The sequence below is a fragment of the Eimeria acervulina genome, genomic scaffold (assembly GCF_000499425.1).
Source record: "Eimeria acervulina Houghton genomic scaffold, Eah_scaff249, whole genome shotgun sequence".
In the NCBI taxonomy this organism is placed as follows: Eukaryota; Apicomplexa; class Conoidasida; order Eucoccidiorida; family Eimeriidae; genus Eimeria; species Eimeria acervulina.
In genome coordinates this window covers 828-19,343 of record NW_013549971.1, presented here as the reverse complement: position 1 = coordinate 19,343, position 18,516 = coordinate 828, and the positions used below count along the sequence as shown (strand labels likewise).

The 18,516-nt window shown below is 50.8% G+C and overlaps 4 protein-coding genes across 4 annotated transcripts in view; 3 read left to right on the top strand and 1 right to left on the bottom strand.

Moving 5' to 3' along the window:
• Positions 1-1,419: 1,419 nt before the first annotated feature.
• Positions 1,420-3,092, top strand: EAH_00028390 (hypothetical protein, conserved; the record flags this gene model as incomplete). Its single annotated transcript, XM_013396333.1, has 7 exons — positions 1,420-1,450; positions 1,606-1,720; positions 1,922-2,029; positions 2,335-2,422; positions 2,564-2,654; positions 2,747-2,871; positions 3,003-3,092. The coding sequence occupies 7 exons, from the start codon at positions 1,420-1,422 to the stop codon at positions 3,090-3,092; spliced, it is 648 nt and encodes a 215-aa protein (XP_013251787.1).
• Positions 3,093-5,929: 2,837 nt separating this feature from the next.
• Positions 5,930-7,105, bottom strand: EAH_00028380 (hypothetical protein, conserved; the record flags this gene model as incomplete). Its single annotated transcript, XM_013396332.1, has 1 exon — positions 5,930-7,105. The coding sequence occupies one exon, from the start codon at positions 7,103-7,105 to the stop codon at positions 5,930-5,932; it is 1,176 nt and encodes a 391-aa protein (XP_013251786.1).
• A 4,519-nt stretch (positions 7,106-11,624) lies between these two features.
• Positions 11,625-14,675, top strand: EAH_00028370 (kazal-type serine protease inhibitor domain-containing protein, putative; the record flags this gene model as incomplete). The annotated part of the gene is made up of 2 exons (XM_013396331.1): positions 11,625-13,795; positions 14,213-14,675. The coding sequence occupies 2 exons, from the start codon at positions 11,625-11,627 to the stop codon at positions 14,673-14,675; spliced, it is 2,634 nt and encodes an 877-aa protein (XP_013251785.1).
• Positions 14,676-16,243: 1,568 nt separating this feature from the next.
• EAH_00028360 (hypothetical protein) overlaps positions 16,244-18,516 on the top strand; it is a gene marked incomplete at both ends in the record, with an annotated part of 2,952 nt that continues 679 nt past the window's right edge. The window contains 3 exons of the mRNA XM_013396330.1: positions 16,244-16,324; positions 16,602-18,047; positions 18,243-18,399. Coding sequence (XP_013251784.1) covers positions 16,244-16,324; positions 16,602-18,047; positions 18,243-18,399 — 1,684 coding nt within the window. The remainder of the gene's footprint in view (positions 16,325-16,601; positions 18,048-18,242; positions 18,400-18,516) is intronic.

Sequence of the window (18,516 nt, the reverse complement as noted above, 5' to 3'; positions counted from 1 at the left end):
GGGCAGAGCCAGATCACTATCCCTTACACGAGTGGAGACAAGCGCTGAGCTTTTGGCAAAAATGTTTGCGGAGCATCTAAAGATTTACCTGTTCATATTTTTCCAAAGTGCCTTCGGTATTAGTTACTGCTATGCGTCAGACCCTTCAACTGTGGTGGGTGGGTTATTTGCTCGCGTGTGCCCCCCTGAACCATGCGGTGCCACCAAGTGCAAGACGCGTCGTCGATCATACTCGAAGACCCCAGTGAGCTGCAACAGAATCAAAATACTTATGACAGGAATTCTACGAAAAACAAGTATCCACCCATCCAGTCGCCATGCGCCCTGAGCACAGGTTTTGGGTTGCTCTGAGAAGAGGCGTCCTACACGCGTTGCAACGCACATTCCTGCGGTTAGTGCGGCAGGGCAACTCCACATGCAAGCTCAGCCAATGCCTCCATTTCTTCTTCTGCGGGCATTGTTGTCCATTGTTTATCTCTTACTTGGTCCTTCGTAGGCAGCCTGCACGCGGTAAAGTCAATAAACGAACTTCGGACAGGCCCTGCAACAATGGTAAACTGCAACTTTGGTTGCAAGGCATCATCGCATGAAATGGTGCACAACCACGTTTTTTTTGCATGCAGTAACACTGTATGCAGCTGCTTAACACCTTCTTCGGCCTCAACACTCCACCTGCGGGCGAGTATAAATCCATGCACAAGGCAGACTATTCATTTGCGTCTAATTATGTACGTTTAAACTCGTTCCTACCTGCATATTGCCACGGCAGTATTCTGTAGCGTGCATTTGTCTAACACCCACCCAAAATATTTGCGCTTGTGAAAATCTGTAAATTTACGTGCGTGACCGGTGTATTTACATGCACATACTGAAATCCTAAGAACCTGACATATAACACGGGAAAACGAGAAAAATATCGCAGAATTAAATAGATAAGAGCTAGGAGGAGGGAGATAATAATGTATTAACGACATCCGTGTAGCAGCTCTGTCGGCACTCACCTCGCCGCAGGCTGTGCCAGCGCCTTTCAGGTTAGGGTTTTGAGGGCTTGCGTTTGGATTGTTGCGGCTTCTTTCAATCACATGTGTTTATTCTTGGATTAAAATCATAAAACAAAGCCTTTGTCGTGCTGCTAACAGTTTTGGTTGAGGGTTTGAGGATCACTGCGGATCATTCCAGGGGCCCATGCCGCATGCTCTTTGCCTTCTCTTTTCCCTTCTTCTCTGGCCTAGCGATCAGCCGTGTTCTTCTTTTGTTGTCTCTTGTTAGAGCTTTAAGGGTGCAGCTTCTAGAACAGGGCTCAGGGTCTGTGGTTGTTTCCGGCTTGCAGTGTTTAGGGGCTAGGGCTTAGGGTTTTCACCTTATCTGAGGATCCGGGGTGTAGGGTTTAGGTCCAAGAGGAAGGTGAAGGCGCCCACTATGCCGCTTATATACGCCCTCATTGCGAGGGGTGAGTTTAGAAGCGCAGTTGTGTTGTACTTGCTGTTGTGAGGGCGGGTTGTTGGCTTCCATGTTGAACGGATTATAGCTTTGCGCTTGATTGAGGCCGTACCTTGAGGCTTGCTTGTTAAGATTTAGGCTTTAGAGTTTGGGGCTTCTGTTCAGGCAACGTAGTGCTATGCGAGCACGCAGACAGCGACGGGAACTTCCCGACTGTCACGCGTCTTCTTCTTTGTCGACTCCCAACCGACAAACAGCGCATGTCCTACATATACGGCAGGTGAGCTCTAAGAGCATCGTAGCGAGCATTGTAGCAAGTTATATCTGAGAGGGCACGCGTTGCTGAGCCAGGTAGTTTCTTTCCGTTCCTTCCGGAGAAGCACATCAGAATGCAGCAAGACCTACGGTTTAGGGTTTGGAGGCGTAGAATTCCTCTTCTTGCGGAACATTTGAGCTTTTAGGGTTCTTGCATTCTTCGCAGATATGTCTTTCATTACATCGTGTGCGAGGGGCTTACATTTTTGACGATGGCCGACGATAGCGCGGGATTTGCTCTGCCATTCGAATTCTTGGAGGCTGTCAAACAACAGTAGGTCGCTGCTCTTGCTGCAGCAGCTTCTGGCGCTGCACTCCATTATTATTCTGCTACCTTAGATGCTGTTGACTCCGACGCTGCTGTCGTTGCGGCGTTTGCTTCGTGAAGGTTGCTGCTGCTTCTGCTGATGCAGTTGCAACAATGCGTCTCCGCTGGTCCTCTATGTTGCTGCTGTCGGTCTAAAGATATGCTTCTGCTGTTGCTCTGATGCTATTATTGCTGCTGCGTGAGTTACCTTGTCGTTCCTTGTTTATACAGCATGGCGGGAGTTACTGTTGCTGCTTGCATTTTTGCTGCAGGTTCCTCCCGCAGTTCAGCGAAGCAGCCAAAACCGGCATTGCGTTGTCTCTACAGGGCAGCTTTGAGACTACCCTGAAGACAATGCTTGTGAGGGCTGAGCTAATAGAGCCAGATTTTAGCGTTAAGGGGAGAGTCTATGTAGCTGAAAATGTGTAATAATTATTACTGGTAAAAACCAAAGTAATAATTTCTTTTAGGGTGTAGGGTTTGGGGTTCCCTTGCTTTCAGGACTCGTTCAACTCCCACCAGACTCTTGATGATTTCAGACAAATCCGCACCCAGATCGACGGAATTCACTCGGTGATGATCGACAGCATCGGTAGGGTTGAGGGCTGAACTGACGGTTTAAGCCTGCGGGTTTGCCCGTGCGAGTTTGGGGTGTGGGGTTTACGGTTTGGCTGCTGGATGTAGGGTTTGGATTCAGGGTGAGCTCTGTGGGCTGCACAGACAAGATTCTTGAACGCGGGGAGAGGATAGATCTGTTGGTAGATCAATCCGAGCAGCTGAACCAGGAAGCTGTAACGTTCCGACGGCAGGTGGGCTTAAGATTTAGGGTTTATCTTTCGGGTTTCGGGGTTATTGCTGCTACTTGTGGCTTTTCGAAAGGCCTTCGAAACGCATCCTGTCCTTGGGGCAATAAAATTTAGGGTTTTGCTTTTGCCCTCAGGCCCGTCGCTTGAAAAACGCTCTTTGGTGGCGTAATGCGCGAATCGTTGCTATGCTCATCGGCATTATCTCTGTGCGTCTGCAGCTCTAGATATTAGGGTTTAGGGTTTAGGTCTTTGGGTTTCGCGTTGAGGCTTCAAACTGTACTTGCGCGGTTTTTGTTCTGGCCTGAAGGGTCGTTGTTGTGCTGTGTCGTTGCTGCTCAGATGCTCTGTGTAATCATTGGGATGGTATCCTGTGGAGGGATTACCTTCCCGTCCTGCAGAAACTCTTAAATCGGAGTGTCTAGCGGCAAAATGTAAACCCTAAACTCTCCCAGGCGTCACTTCTCTCGTTTCGTCACCGTCACCGCGTGGCACAGATTATGCTACTGCAGCACGTGCTGCAAGGCGAGCGACTGCCACTTCAAAGCACGCCGCTGCAGCTTGCGCGGCCACCGCCGTTGTTGCTGAATGTTTCCTTTTTTGTTTGTTTCGATTTGCATTTGCCGGCGTCCGCGACTCCTACGTAGACAGACTGTGCAGCAGCAGTAGCACCACCAGCGGGAACTGGCAACAGAACCACCGGTAAATGCAAGGGTAGCGTCAACTGCATTAGCGGCACTTACAGATTGGGACAACTGCTGCAGCAGCAGCTGTAATTTGCACAATGTGAAGCTTCATTGGCTGGCTTTGCTACAAGAAGCACTCTGCTTACCAACGGGCGGCAGCACCTTCTGCCAGTACCAGCAGGAGCGGCAGCTTGAGCCGGTGCAACAGCACTCGCAGCAGCCACTGGAAGACATGGGTGATTTGAAGTTCATGGTGAACAGCCGGTCTGTGCGGAGCTTGTCTTTACTTGCTATCCCATGTGTGTCTTTGTGGGGGCCTTTCCTTTAGGCGCTAACCCATCCTTCTAGAGGCGTGCTGGCACGCCACTTTCTCAACATTCCACTATCCTCTTGTTTGTAAATACAAGCTTAAGAAGTGTTTGGTCTTCTGGAATAGCAGCTCCCCCAATATCTGCAGAGAATGTGGGTGACGTTTACCTGCTCCACTAGTGTTAGCACGACAGCACTATTTGAGAGAAGCTTCGGCAGAAGCAAGGTACTAGTGTCACCGAAAACTAGGAAAAAACACCGCTACAACGCTCCAAAAGCGTACGGGGTGCGGGGATCGAACCCGCGGCCTTCTGCGTGTAAAGCAGATGTGATAGCCACTACACCAACCCCGCGACAGCAGAGCTGCTTCTCGCTCTCACCTGTTTGGGAGTTAAACATGCATGAAGATTCAAATTTGTTATTAGAGAAGCCACAAAACTTACACGTAGATCAGCTTTTTCTTTGAGATTTTCAAGACTAAAAGGATATATCACCAAGTCTGAAGGGGACGCAAGTGGAGGGACCTGTCCTCTGGTGGTGGTGGCGCTCTCGAGTCCCGGCATCGGGCTAGAAAGTTGAACCCCACAGTTGGTTTTTTAAATTAGAACACGGTAATAATATGTTTTTTCAAAACTGCCCTACTGTACGATGTACATTGAACTAGTACTACATCAGGACAACTCTTCAGATATGCCGCTGGATCTGCGCGACCCAGGGAACGACGCCGCCTAGCAACTGGAGGATAGAATCAGTCCCAGTACTAATTTGCATTTTCCTTTGCTACCTGTATTCCCTGCAGGATGTAAGCCAAAATATCGTGTCAGCCAAGCAATGTGCCTCTGTTCACTACATCAGGGCGATTGCTCTCCTCTGCACTCGTTAAGGGGAACAGTTGGTCTTCCTTTAACACGAAACGCAGGATCCCCACGAAGTGACTCCATTCTATTCTCTATCCCTTGCATGCACTGTTCCGATAGCATGAACTCACACGCGAAGCAGCAGCGGCAACTAACTAACTGTTCAGCCACCCTCACAATGGTCCGTTACCGAAGGCACAATCTGGCGCAATCTTCAAAAGCAAGGACCCTTTAGCAAGGTTTCAATCAGGCTGCAGCCACAGAAGCAACAGCAATATCAACGGCAGCAGTGCATAACCCCACCGCAAACCACTTTAAAGGCTAAAACACCACTTAGCCGAGGCCCATCCGACGCCGGCGTATGCAACCGTAATAACTACATTATTATTGCTCCTAATTGCCAAACAGTTGTTTAACAACTCATTGCGTTGTTAGCGTGAAATGGCTCTTCAGAATGCCCTTGCTCCCGGGCTTTCCATGCCCATTATAAGCACAGCAACGAAGTAAATCTGCACATAGTAGATACGTACCAGTGAGCTTGGAGATCAACCCGTTCGTATTTGTTAGCTTTCTGCCTCCTTCTATTGCTTTGCTACCATTTACCTCCTGGAATAGCCGCAGCCTAAAGCACTTTGCATGCACCGACAACTCCGAACACCCATAACACTGCCGGTGAGCCATCACCAGAATGCAAACCCAAACAAAACATCCACCAAGGGAACGCATCTATACAACCTCATCAGAAAAGGCGACACAGTGGGCTAGCAGAAGACCAGACAGGCAAACAACTTTGCCCATAGCTAAAAAGGCAGACGTAGGCGCACGTGCCAACGTAGAGGATCTCCTTAACAAACAGGAGTGCGGCGGAGTTTGAAATAGTGCTAAGTTCGAGGTGAAACCAGTCAAAAGCAGCAAAAAAGGCAACAAGCGGAGGGAACAACCACACAATGCGCCTTTCGTTGTCCGCACATTTGGTACAAAAAAGAGGGACAGTTTGGCCTCACTGTGTAAAGAAGGCCTTCCACGGGCTTTGTTGCTGTATAGTGCAACCGCTGTACCGTGGCAGCCTTACTGGAATACAGATTAAACTTTGATTTGTTGCTTATTTAGTACAAATGAGGCTACTAGGACACATTCATATTACTTTCCTGTCTTGCTGCGCTTAATGCGCCTGGCAAGACGACCAGAAACCCACTTGAACTCACAAAAAAGCTAAAGAAGAAAGATACAATATATCAAAAGGTTATCACGAGACATGCCCTTTTGCATCTGTTCATGCATCAGCTTTCTTCTGAGTCCTAAGGCTTCTTCCCAATTGTCGAAATATTCCTTCTGTTGCTTCTTCGCCGCCTCCAGAACCACTTCCGCAGACCAGGTGCGAGAAACACGTCGCACTTCTTTCTCGAACAATAACCTTGGCATAACAGGATGTTCAGGGTACATTCTCTCCAAAACCATCCCTAAAGTGAAAGTCTCGAATATTTCACCGCTGTAGGGAATTTCGTAGTTTACCTCGTCGCTCGAGGCCAAGATTAGAGGGCCTTCAAAAACACCAAGAAAGGGAATATATCCGCGTAGGACATCTGAATTGTGCTTGATCCGTTGGCTTTCTACCGTCATCAAAAGGACAAGTTTTTCGGCCAACTCCTTGTCCACTTCCGGTAATCGTTCCAATTCTTCATCACTTACTGAAGCGCCTACCCCCAATATATCAAGGAACTGCTTCGCACTCATCCCGGATTGCACTTCGCCCCCCAACTCATCTAGACTAGGGAAAGTAAACTGCTTATCGTGACCAGGTATTACCACCGGCACGCCACTTTCCTCATGCTGCCGCTGCATCTCGTCTACCTGTTTCAGGCGATCGGCAACACCAGAGCAAATAGACGTCAGAAGATTCAAATGCACATAATAACTATTCCCTAGTAATGGGGGCTTGCACCGGCGCATTTCGACCACGTGATCTCGTAGAGTCTTGAGGGGATCAGGATTCTCTTCATCGTCGGATAGAGATGGCGTGAAGAACCTCGTGAATGTTCGCCGAACTAAGGGCCCGGAACTTTCCCAGGCCTCCTCCATTTCCTCCACTGCTCTGTTGAATTCTTCCACGTACTTCTTCACGTAGGCATCCTCCAGATGTAGGAATGGCGCGTGAACTAACTTCCCTCTAAGTACAATAGACTGCGCTACTATCACAGCTAGCAACGATACAAGCAACCAAAAAAAGATTTTTCTCTTGTGTCCACGGGCCTTTTCAAGGGAAGGCAGTTCACGTTTTAGAAGAAGTTCGGCTTCTTCCCCTACTGTAGCGACGTCCCCATGTTTTGCGTCGCGTTCCTCCTCCACCTCCGCAGCCGAAGGAGCTGAGTCAGGGACCTCTTCTCCCATCTCCAACAACGAAATTAGGGTTCAAATATATCCACTGCCACAAATTACCATCTTCTTGTAAGGCGTTTCCCGAGCGCTCGATTTGCATGCGGCAGATACGGCCGACTCAAGTTGTCAAGATAATATCCCGTTCCGCCCCAATGAGAGTATATGAAAACAAGCCATCGATATCCGCCATCCATCTGAACAAGACAATTTCAAAGAAACAAAAAGTCGGCCTGATAACCGCGCCGCTAAATCTGAGAAGCTCCGCGCAGTCTCGATCCTGCTGACAAGGCAGTAGAACTCTAGTCGGGAACTACACTGCTTTCCACCCGCTTTCTGCTGTGCTTCCTCCGCATTGAAGCCTAATGAATCTGCTTTTTGTCTTTCCAATAGGGAGGTGTATTTTCTTTAGACCCTTTATTGGCTGCTATAGTTGCTTTGACGGACTAGGGAGCATTCTTGCTGCGATCTTGCCGTCGTAGACTTGTCAGCCTGACGTTGGTGTATGCACTTATATCTGCAAGCAGGGTGGCTGTAGTATTTAGAAATAATTTTCAATTTCAGTGCATTCATTAAGGGGGATATTGGGTATGCGTGCGTACGGAGTTGCCACGACCCAGTAGTTACTGCAAGGAGCGCTGGAACAGTGTGAGGTTGGATGTTGCATGTCTATTGTATGCTGGCTGTGAAGGGGTAAGTAAGTGTTTAACAACTGGCTACAGTGTTGGCATATGCCGCAGAGGGGGAATGTTTGTGCTTATGCGTGGTTCTGCCTTGCAGTACTAGCTGCTCAGCGCGGCATTTTGCTGCTCTTGGTCGGCGGGTTCCTCTCCGCACCACCACCAGTACCTCGGCCGATGTGCCGGGGGCTCCTGAGACCGGAAGGGGAAGTCAGCTGCTTCTTAGGAATTCTTTTTTCAAATCAACTGACACTGCTGCAGCTCATGACGGTCCTCTGGCAAGATTAAGTGCGCTCGCTACTAGTAGTTGCGCATGGTTCTACGGGGAAGGTGAGACCAACGAATGCCACCCCTATAGCAGGGTCGCGTGGCGCACACCAGTGAAAAATAACGGGGGCTCCTTGAAAAGTGAACAAAAAAAACTATGTGGATATACCCCCGAAATATTTACGGGGCCTCGTCGCATCGGGAATGGTTGAGTATCTGCTTTCCATGTTGAAGAAAATGTCTCTGCAGCAAAAACAACTTATTACGGTTACCACCGTCGTTGCCGACTGTCCAGATATGATGAGCGCCACGATGAGGGAGCAGTGGAGGACTTCTCTCCTCTTCAGGATGCTCCCGAAGGGCGGCAGTTGCTATTGGCATATTCGTTATTATAAGCGGCTGCACTACAATTAAGGTTATATGGAAGTAAGGGTACCATTTTTCCCGACCACACCCGGGCAATGGAAGCCTTCTGACATACTCTGCGATGTAGGTTTATTCGCAGGTTTTTCAGGGAATCCGCTGGGGCAGAACTCAAAAAACTTGGAGAAAGGAAAATATCGATATCGCATTGCAGAAAGAAGTATCAGTGCTCGATGAACATCAGTGGCGATGCCGAGACGTCTATTGTAAGGGTTGATACCCCGAGGAGTGGCAATGGGCAACCATCTGGCTTCCTAGTTGAGAAGGAAGGAAACTCGATTGGAAATGAGCCAGACGCAGGGCCTGTGGATGCTGTGGCTGTGAATGCCTGCCTCTCTGGCAATCAAGAAGAATATCAGAAGCGTGAAAATATGGCAACCGGAGAATCCGGCACTCGGAAAACACGGGGGGCATGCTTAGTGGAACATAGGTTCTTTTGCAAAAAACAGGGTAGCATAATTCGGGATTGCAGTAGCATGAAAATACCCAAGGAAACGAAGGCACAACACCTTGAGCAGCGTCAAAAGGGAGACAAACAGCGTGGCAAATCGAAACTCCTTGGCCGCCATGCAACATGCGGCCCAGTGGTTGCGACGGGAAGGGGTGACAGCCGAACCTGCAGATCCGCCTCGACTTGACTCTGCAGTGCAAGCTCGCATTAATGGTTTGGTTGCTAGAGCTACTTGGTACAAGAAGCACAGTAGATTTGATAACTGGAGCTACGGCAAGGAGGTCCAGCCCACCAGCCTTTTTGTTGACGCAGATTCTGCCTTTCGCTTCGCTGATTGCAGACCGGGTACGAGGATCGGTAAAGGCATGATGGGAAAATGCGAGCTCCCTTCATATATGGGGCATGCTACCATGAAGCGTCCTTTTTATGTTGAACCAGTTCACTGCGAGATACCCTTACGTATGCTGTGGCTGACGAGCACGCTTTCTCCAGACGAAAGCCTTGAGGTCCATATGTGGACAAGTAATTGGAGGATGCACCGTTCTGCCATTCCCAAAGCATGTGCATTTTCTTCAATAAGCGAAGTGGAATCTGTATCCCAAGTATTAGGTTGCGGGAATGCTTCTACGCAGCGCAGCGGCGTTGCTGGAAACAAGGGAGACATACATGCAGTCCGCCGTAACAGTCTTTCGAAGAGAGCGGCTTGTGGAATTCTACCTGGTCGTCACCAGATAGCCAATAGAAGTGAGCACAATTGGAGGAAAAGTTCTTGGGTGTACTAAATAACAATAAGCTAACAGGCTGCCGCCCATCCGCCAGACGCCTAATGCAACGCATCGAACTCACTCCTATACCATCCCCAAGGTCCACTGCGAGGTACGGGCGGCCCAGGCGTATTGATGAAATCGAGTTTCAAGAATGCACAGGTCAACTGTTAGCAACTGCGTTGGGATACAACCCGGTACTGAATGCGAATGTGAGTAGGTTTAAGACAATAACAACAACGCAACCACGAAGAATCAAAATCTCCCGTTCCCCCACGAACTTTTCCACCGATTGATGCGTTTATCAACCTATTTATTATTTGACTGTGCCTACGTTTTTTGGCGCGTCCCAGCTCAACCCGATGAATCGCAATCTACTCTATACCTGCAGTCGCAAACAATAATATACCTATGTGCGCTTCGGCGTCGTGAACGTGAACATACCTACCGGCTAATCGGTAGCTGTTGTTCAATCAGTGGGAGATAGATGGTTATACATATGGACGGAGTGCTTGTGTTTCGCTGGAATGTGCAAAAGCCTTCGCAGAGCCTGCTGTGTAGTGCAGAGCACTACAGTTAATTTTTCTATAAATGGGAACACAATAGAAAATGGTACATGTGGAGAAAACGGAAATAAAGAGCATGGACGCAAGCAAGGCGAGCCTGCGAGTCTTGCCAGAGCATAGCACTAGCAAGCCCAGTTCAGCAATGCTGTGGTGCTTGCCATTCCCAGCCCCCCCACAATATGGACTGCAGTGAGGACTGGTAATGTGGATCCGGTGTAAGATGGGGGGAAATAGCGGAATTAACTATCAAACAAACCCATCATGAGTTGCAACCAACCTTGCCACAACCCGTGCTGCCATGTACAGGCAGACCCAATCATCTCCCTCGTGGTGTACTCACCAACACCGCATGCAATTGTTTAACACTTATTTAGCCCTCTGTAGCCAAAATGAGCACAAGCAGAAGTAAACGTACCAGCTTGCGACAGATCATGCTTCAGTAAAGGCCGGAAGGAAAGCTTACGAACACTCCCTGATAGTAAGAGTGTATTGTCGGCAACACCTGGAAGCTTATTCCCTTGTAGTTTTATTAAAAATTCGCAACTAAACGAACGGCAAAACCAAACAATAACACCGCTGTGGGCAGCTTGCTTGCCACTGTTGCTGCATCCCGGCGAAGAAGCACTGAACCCCACCTCCCAACTGCAACTAAAGCAAATTACAAATTCTTTTATGGATTTTCATCATATTTTAATTATCAAACAACGAACTTCAGTGCAAGAAAGTACCTGCTCACTTGGGTTTCTGTGCCGGGCCGGCTGCCACCGGCGCTGCCGAGTCGGGCTGCTGCCTGTCTGCGTCGTTGAGGCAAAACGAGCGGGAGAGGGGCCTTTTAAGTCTTCTAATGAATGAATCTTTATGGAAATGTTCATTTAGAGGGAGAGAAACCCGAACGTTCTCCCCCAGGTTGCTGCAACGAGGTCTATATATGTAACCCCACACGGCACCGGCGCGTTGGGCCGTTGGTTGCCGCTTCTGTTTAGAGCCTCTTGGCTCTGTTTTTGCTCGTCTCTTCTTTTTAAATTACATTTCACATTAAAAGAAGAGTATTTCAATTCAAATCAGCCTCAATATTTGCTCAAGGCGTTTGGTCGCCGTGCTGATAACCCCAGGTGACCTTCCCCGTAAACGCAAATGGAACTTTTTGCAGTTTTCTCCTTTTAGCTTTGCAAACTTGTACTCTCTTCAAGTGGACCCTAAGGGGTCAGAAAGTGGGGTGTACAGGCGGGTCGACAGGGCGACAGGAGGATGATCGGCTGCAGTCTTCGTGAGTTGCAGCTTTGTCACCTGAAAGAGAGACATTTTGAAATGCAACAACACCTACATGAGCACAAGATATGCAGATGGGGCCCCATAAAGAAACATGTGCAGCTTTTAGGGCCTATGGAGGTGAGAAATGTACGTGGAAACTTAGCAAAGACAAACTCTGTATCTTCCCACTACACGATGGAGTTCAGTGGCTCGGTCTTCTCTTATAAGCAGTTCAACGCCACAGGTAACTCAACAGCACCTGATGCTACTTCAGCGGCAACTGAAGCAGCAGCAGGCGCACAAGGTGCAGCCTCAGCACCCGCAGCAGCAGCAGCTGCAGCAGCAGCAGCTGCGACATTAACAGACACACAGAGAAAAGAGCACCCTGCCTGCTGCCGTGGCAGCAAATACAAACTCCCCACAGTCGATACAAGTTCATCAACAACCACAGGTGCAGCGGCAGCAGCAGCAGCAGCACAGGCGCCTGTAGTGAGGGCCCGCCGTTGGTTGAAGGCATGCGCAATCTTTGCTGCTGCAGTGCTGTTCCTGTGTCTCCAAGGCAGCAGAGGTGCTGCTGCAGCACTTGGTGCTGCAGCAGCACCAATCTCTCAAGGGCATACATCACAGCACCAGCAGCACTTTTACCAAAGGCGAATGAACAGAAGACTGCAGTCGCTACCTTCGGCCGCTGTGCAGCAGCGACAGCAGCAGGACGGCTTCCAGCAACAGCAGCTGCTGCACCAGCAGCAACTCCTCCAACAGCAGCAATTGCAGCAGCAGCAGCTGCAGCAGCAGCAACTATTTCAGCGGCAGCAGCAAGACCAGAGCTTCCCCTTGGGGATAGGCCAGCAACAAGTGAACCCTCAGGTGCGACCGCAGTGGCAGCAGCAGATGCTTCAGCAGCAGCTGCTTCAGCAGCAGTTGCAGCAGCAGCAGCAGCTGCAGCAGCAGCAGCAGCTACTGCAGCAACAGGCGTTGCAGCAGCAGCCACAGGGGTTGACTGCTCTCCAGCAGCAGCAGCTACAGCAGCTTCTTCAACAGCAACAGCAGCAGCAGCAGCAACTGCAGCAGCAGCGACTGCACCTGCAACAGCAGCAGCCAACGACTCCGTGGGACCAACAACAGTGGCAGCGGCTGGAGCAGCAGCAGCAGCTACAGCAGCAGCAGCTGCAGCGGCTGCAGCAGCAGCAGCAGCTGCTTCAGCAGCAAGCATGGCAGCAGCAGCAGCAGCAGATGCAACTGCCGAACCAGCCGCCGTATCGTGCACCTGCTGTTGCTGCTGCTACACCTGCCGCAGCAGCACCTCTTTCTCCTGCTGCTGCTGTCTTAGTTAACAGCCTTCGCGGTGTTTTAGGCGACTTGAGCAGTAGCAGCAGCCCCCTTTCTGTGGAGCAGTTAACGTCTCTGGTGCTGCAGCATCTTCCACTGCAGCAGCAGCGGCAGATATACCTCCAGCTGCAGCAGATGCTTGCCCCCGATCAGGCGCAGCAACAGCAGCAACAGCAGCGGCAGCAGCAGCCGCTTCTGCAGCAACTGCAGCAACTGAAGCAACCGCTACTGACAGCGCAGGAGGCGACAGACCTCAGCAAAGCTACCGCCTTGATGTCTGCTGCTGCTGCAGCAGCAGCAGAGGAAGAAGCCATTGTTGGGCAAAGTGTAGACGCATGCATCCCCCCACACTGCCGAGACACCCCAAAGAGAGGCCCTGCTGTCTGCGGCACCGATGGGAAGACATATGAAAGCCGCTGCGCCTTGATTGAAGAGGCCTGCAAACGCAGCAGCAGCAACAACAACAACAGCAGCAGCGGGGGCGGCGGGGGCGCTATGAGGCTGGCTGTGCAGCACGAAGGCGCTTGTGGGCAACAGCACCACCAACACCACCGACAACAGCAAGTGCAGCTGCAGCAGCAAATGCAGCAAACGCAGCAGCAGCAGCAGCAGCAGCAGCACGTTCAACAACCCCCTCCGCAGCAACAAGGACCTCGAATTAGGGAAATCGCTCTATCCCGCGGCTCCAACTCCCCCGCTGCTGCCCCCACGGTGCTGCCTGCCCTTCAGCAGCAGCAGCCCCAGCAGCTGCAGCCACAGCAGCTGCAGCCACAGCAGCTGCAACCACAGCAGGTGCAGCCACAGCAGCTGCAGCCACAGCAGCTGCAGCCACAGCAGCTTCAGCCACAGCAGCAGCTGCTACGTCAGGGACCGCAGCAGTCGCAGCAGCATCTGCTGCTGCATCAGCAACCGCAACAACCGCAGCAGCAGGCGCAGCAGGAACAGCAGCAGCAGAAGCAGCAGAAGCGTTGCAGGTTAGAGTGCCCTTCTGGGGGTGTGAGGGTGTGCGGCAGCGACGGGCAAACATATGCTAACGAATGCGAGTTAACAGCTTATGCATGTTTGCAGCAGCAGCAGATTCTCTTAGAACATTTGGGGCCCTGTCAGAAGGGATCTGCTGCTGCTGGTGCCGCTGCTGCAGCAAGTGCAGCAACAACTGCAGCAACAACTGCAACACAAACTGCAACCACACCAACTTCTTCCACTGCTGCTGCTGCTGCTGCAGCTGAAAACTCTAAACGCAGCAGCAATACAAGTCGCGCAAACTGAGGCTACACCATCGTGAGTCCTTATCAAGTTCCCTCTTCACCTGCTGCTGCTGTTGCTGCTGCTGCTGCTGTTGATGCTGCTGCTGCTGTTGCTGCTGCCGCTGCCTCTTGTATCGCTGGCAGCGCCAGCGGCTCGGGCACTGACACCACAAAAACAGTATCACCAACAACAGCAGCAGCAGCAACAACAACAACAGCAGCAACAACAACGACAACAACTGCCCTCTCTGAAACTCCCTCACCCACATTCCAAACAAGCACAGTGCAACCCCCTGCAGTAGCAGCAGCAGCAGCAACTGCTGCTGCTGCTGCTGCTGCTGCTTTTGGGATGGCCTACAGCGGCCACACCAGTAGATGGTGCATTCCAATCGCAGTTGCTGCTGCTGCTGCTGCTGCTGTTGCTGGCCTTCTAATTGCTGCTGCTGCAGAAACTAACCCGAAGGCAGAAGCAGAGGCGGAACGACAGAAGCAGCATCAGCTGCATCTGCAGCAGGTGCAGCAACGGCAGCAACAGGCAGCAACAGTAGCTGCTGCTGCTACTGCTGCTACTGCTGCTACTGCTGCTGCTGCAGTTGATGCACTCTAAGAACCTTTTGAATATTAGGGATGCACAAATGCCCCTCGTTGCAGTTTTCTAGCGGAAGACAAACGAAGATGGGTTGGGGTGTATGTACAGCCCGTAATTATACCTGAGCTGTCTAAACAACAAAGAAAGGGTTCTATATTAAATGCGTTCTGTTCACAATAATAATTCCTTCTAAGTAATAAACAACATACTCTTGTAAATAGTGTGTATTATAATAAGGCTCGGCAAATGAAGCGATCGGTACAACAAAGAAAATATATTTATTGTAGCCAGTTATTTTTTTACGTTCAAAAGTCGAAACTAAGTATTTCTACAGCATATATATATATATATATATATGCATATACGTATATACAGATATACGTGTATATATATATATATATAATGTATACGTATATATATCCTGAGCGTTTACATATGAATCGCTGATAGTAATGAATGCATGACAAATATTCTTAAATAAATAAATAAATGAATATACATATTATATATATTATATATATTAACATACAGGCAGACAAACATCTGCTCATAAGACTCAGACTCGCATGGCAGTGCTGCGTCTAAGAGATCCAAGTAAAAGATGTGGGGAACACAAAAAAGAAATAAAATGGCAGAAAAATACTTAAATAAATTTATCTAAGAAACAAATACTTGGGGTGTACGTACACCTCAACCTCAGAGCAGTGCACGAAAGGCTCGTGCACTGCTCTTCTTTTTAACTTATTTGGAGTTTGCGGGGATAAATGGGTTCGTAGCGATGAAAATAAACAATTAAGACTAAAATTTATTTTAATAAAAAGAATATTTGATTCTCTTTTCCTATGTTGACTGCTGCTGCTGCTGCTGCTGCTGCCTCGGTGCTGCTCCGTCTCCTTGTGCTGCTCCGTCTCCTTGTGTGCAGCAGAGGCTCTTCGTGTCTCCGCGCCAGCCCCCAGCCCCCAAACCCTAAACCCTAAACCCTAAACCCTAAACCCTAAACCCTAAACCCTAAACTCTAGACCCAAGGCGATCCCAACTCTGTGCTGGTCTTCTTCTTTTTGCTGCTACTTCTCCGCTGCTGCTTCCTGGCTCTTACCGTAGTAAGTTTGTGTGTATACAGCGGCTGGGGTTTAGGGTTTGTAAGGAGAAACCTTGGTGCTGATACAGCGGCAAACCCTCAACAGAATCGTCGTTTAAAGAGCAGCAGGAGCAGAAACAGCAGCAGAAGCAGCAGCAACAGCAGCAGCTCCTCGTGGACCCGCCCCCGCCGCGGCCCGCGAGCAGCAGCAGCAGCAGCAGCAGCAGCAGTACCAACGCTCCCCAGCTTCTTCTTAACCTTTTACAAGTGAAACCCTAAACCCTAAACCCTAGAACATTAGCAACAATTTGCTGCTGCTTCCTCCCCTCATCTGGCTGTCCCCGAGTAGCGCAGCCGACTGGGGGGCCCTGTTCGGGAGCAGCAGCAGCAACAGCAGCAGCAGCAGCAGCAGCCGCCGCCGCCGCCGACCCAGCAGCAGCAACAGCAACAGCAGCAGCAACAGCAGCAGCAGCAGCAATAACAGCAACAGCAGGTTAATAACAATACTATGGATATTCTCCGCTTGTTAAAGTGCTGCCACCGGCACCGAAACAGACGAAACTCACAGCCGCCGCAGGTATGTTTGAGGGTATAGGGTTTAGGGTTTAGGGTTGCGAAACCCTAAACCCTAAAACCTAAAATTATTTATATTCCACTCCCTTTGAGTCTGCCTCCTGATATTGTAGTTCCCGCTGCTGCTGTCACTGTCGCTGCTGCTGTCGTTGCTGCTGTGGCTGTTGCTGCTGCTACTGCTGCTGCTGCTGCTGCTGCTGCTGCTGGAGCTGAAATGGATTGAGTCGAGGTTTGGATACAGAACCCAATAGCCCCTCGGCTCTAGGGTTTAGGGTTTAGGGTTTAGGGTTCAGCCTATGCGATATCTGCAGTACGAAGTAGGGGTTTCCCCTGAAAAGCGAATAGAGGAGCAGCAAGAGCAGCAGCAAAAGCAGCAGCAACGACAGCAGCAGCAGCAGCAACAGCCAACGCACAAGCAGCGAGTGAAGCCGCAGCAACCGCAGCAGCAGCAGCAGCAGGCGCTGCGGCACCCTCTTGCTTCTTCGTCTCAGGGCTCCGTCAAGCTTCCGAGTGCAGCAGAAACAGCAGCAGCTTGGCCTCCTGCTGCAGCATCAGCAGCAGCAGACTCCGCAGCAGCAAACTCTGCAGCAGCAGACTCTGCAGCAGCAGCAGCGGAGGCCCATAGAACAGCAGGAAAACCAGCAGCAGCAGCAGCAGCACATCGACCGAAGGAGAGACAGCCAACGCCAGCAGTAACAGCAAACACGGCGGCAGAGGCAGCAGCAAATGCTGCTGCAGCCGCAGGAGCAGAAACAGACTTAAGTGAAGCAAGCGCAGCACCAAAAGAAGCAAGAGCAGCACTGCCAGTAGCAACAGCAGCAGCAGCAGAACACCACCTGGCAGGCAAAGCAGCAGCAAAAGGAGCACAGGCAAGGAAGGAGACGGCAGCAGCAGAAGACGGTGGAGCAGAGGCAGGAGCAGCGGCAGCAGCAACAGCGGAGGCAGCAGCAGCAGCAGCACAAGCAGCAGCAGCAGCAGCAGCAAAAGCAGCAGAAGCGGAGGCACCAAGAGCTGTTGCAGCAGGAAGAGCGGCACAGGCAGCAACAGCAGCACTGTCCCAAACAGGTGAGGCAGCAGCAGCAGCAACAGCAGCAGAGGCAGCAGCGGCTGATGAGGCTGCAGCAGCAACAGAAACAGCAGCAGATATTGCAACAACAGAAGCAGCAGCTGCAGCAGGAGCAGCAGAAACAGCAGCAGCAGCGGCGGAAGAAGCGATTTCTCTAGCAGCAGAGCCTGTGAGAGCAGCAGGGACAGCAAGGGGAGCAGCAACTGCAACTGCTTCTGGTGCAGCAGCTGCAGCAGAAGAAGCAGCAGCACGCAAAGCAGAAGCAGCCATAACGGCTGCAGAAGCAGCAACAGCAGCAGCAGCCAACGCGACAGCAGCAGCGGCTAAAACGAAAGCCGACGCAGAAGCAACAGAAGCAGCAGCAGCAACAGCAACAGCAGCAGCAGCAGCAGCAGCAGCAGCAACAATGACTGGAGTAGCACAGCCTGCTGAGTCGTCTGCAGCAGCAGCACCCACCGGAACAACCGCAGAAACAGCACCTAAAGGGGCGGACGCAGCAGCAGCAACAGCAGCAGCAGCAACAGGAACAGCAGCAGCAGCAACAAAAACAACAATTGCTGTCGTACCACGCAACGAGGATGCCTCTGGAGGCAAAATGGGGGCGACCCTATTTGATGTCGAGAGGGGCCTCTGCACTTTCAGATTTTGGGGGCCCCACGTAGCTGAGGCCTGGGTGAGGGTTTAGGGTTTAGGGTTTAGGGTTTAGGGTTTTAGGGTTTGGGGGTTGCTGCGTAGGCTTGAGAATTTTTCCCTAGGGTTTCTTTTGCCTGGGCCCAGAGGACTTGTGGCTCCTCAGCGTTAAGGGTTCACGGTTTAGGATCTAGGGTTTAGGGTTTAGGGTTTAGGGTTTAGGGTTTGCGATGTTCAGGTGGAGATTGGCGGGAGTCGGTTCCCTTTTGAGAAGGAAGGAGGAGACCAGTGGTCTGTTTGCCTTTCGGGTGTACGCACAGGGGCTTCTTATCATTTTGTTTTTACTTCAAACTGCAACGATTGCTATCATCAAGAAGGGGAATTCCTTCACAGACGTGGGCTAGGGTTTAGGGTTTAGGGTTTAGGGTTTAGGGTTCCCCACAGCGAACAGCTACCTATTTGCTGCTACCTGCGTGGCAGCTGCTGCTGCTGCAACTGCTGCAGTTGCTGCT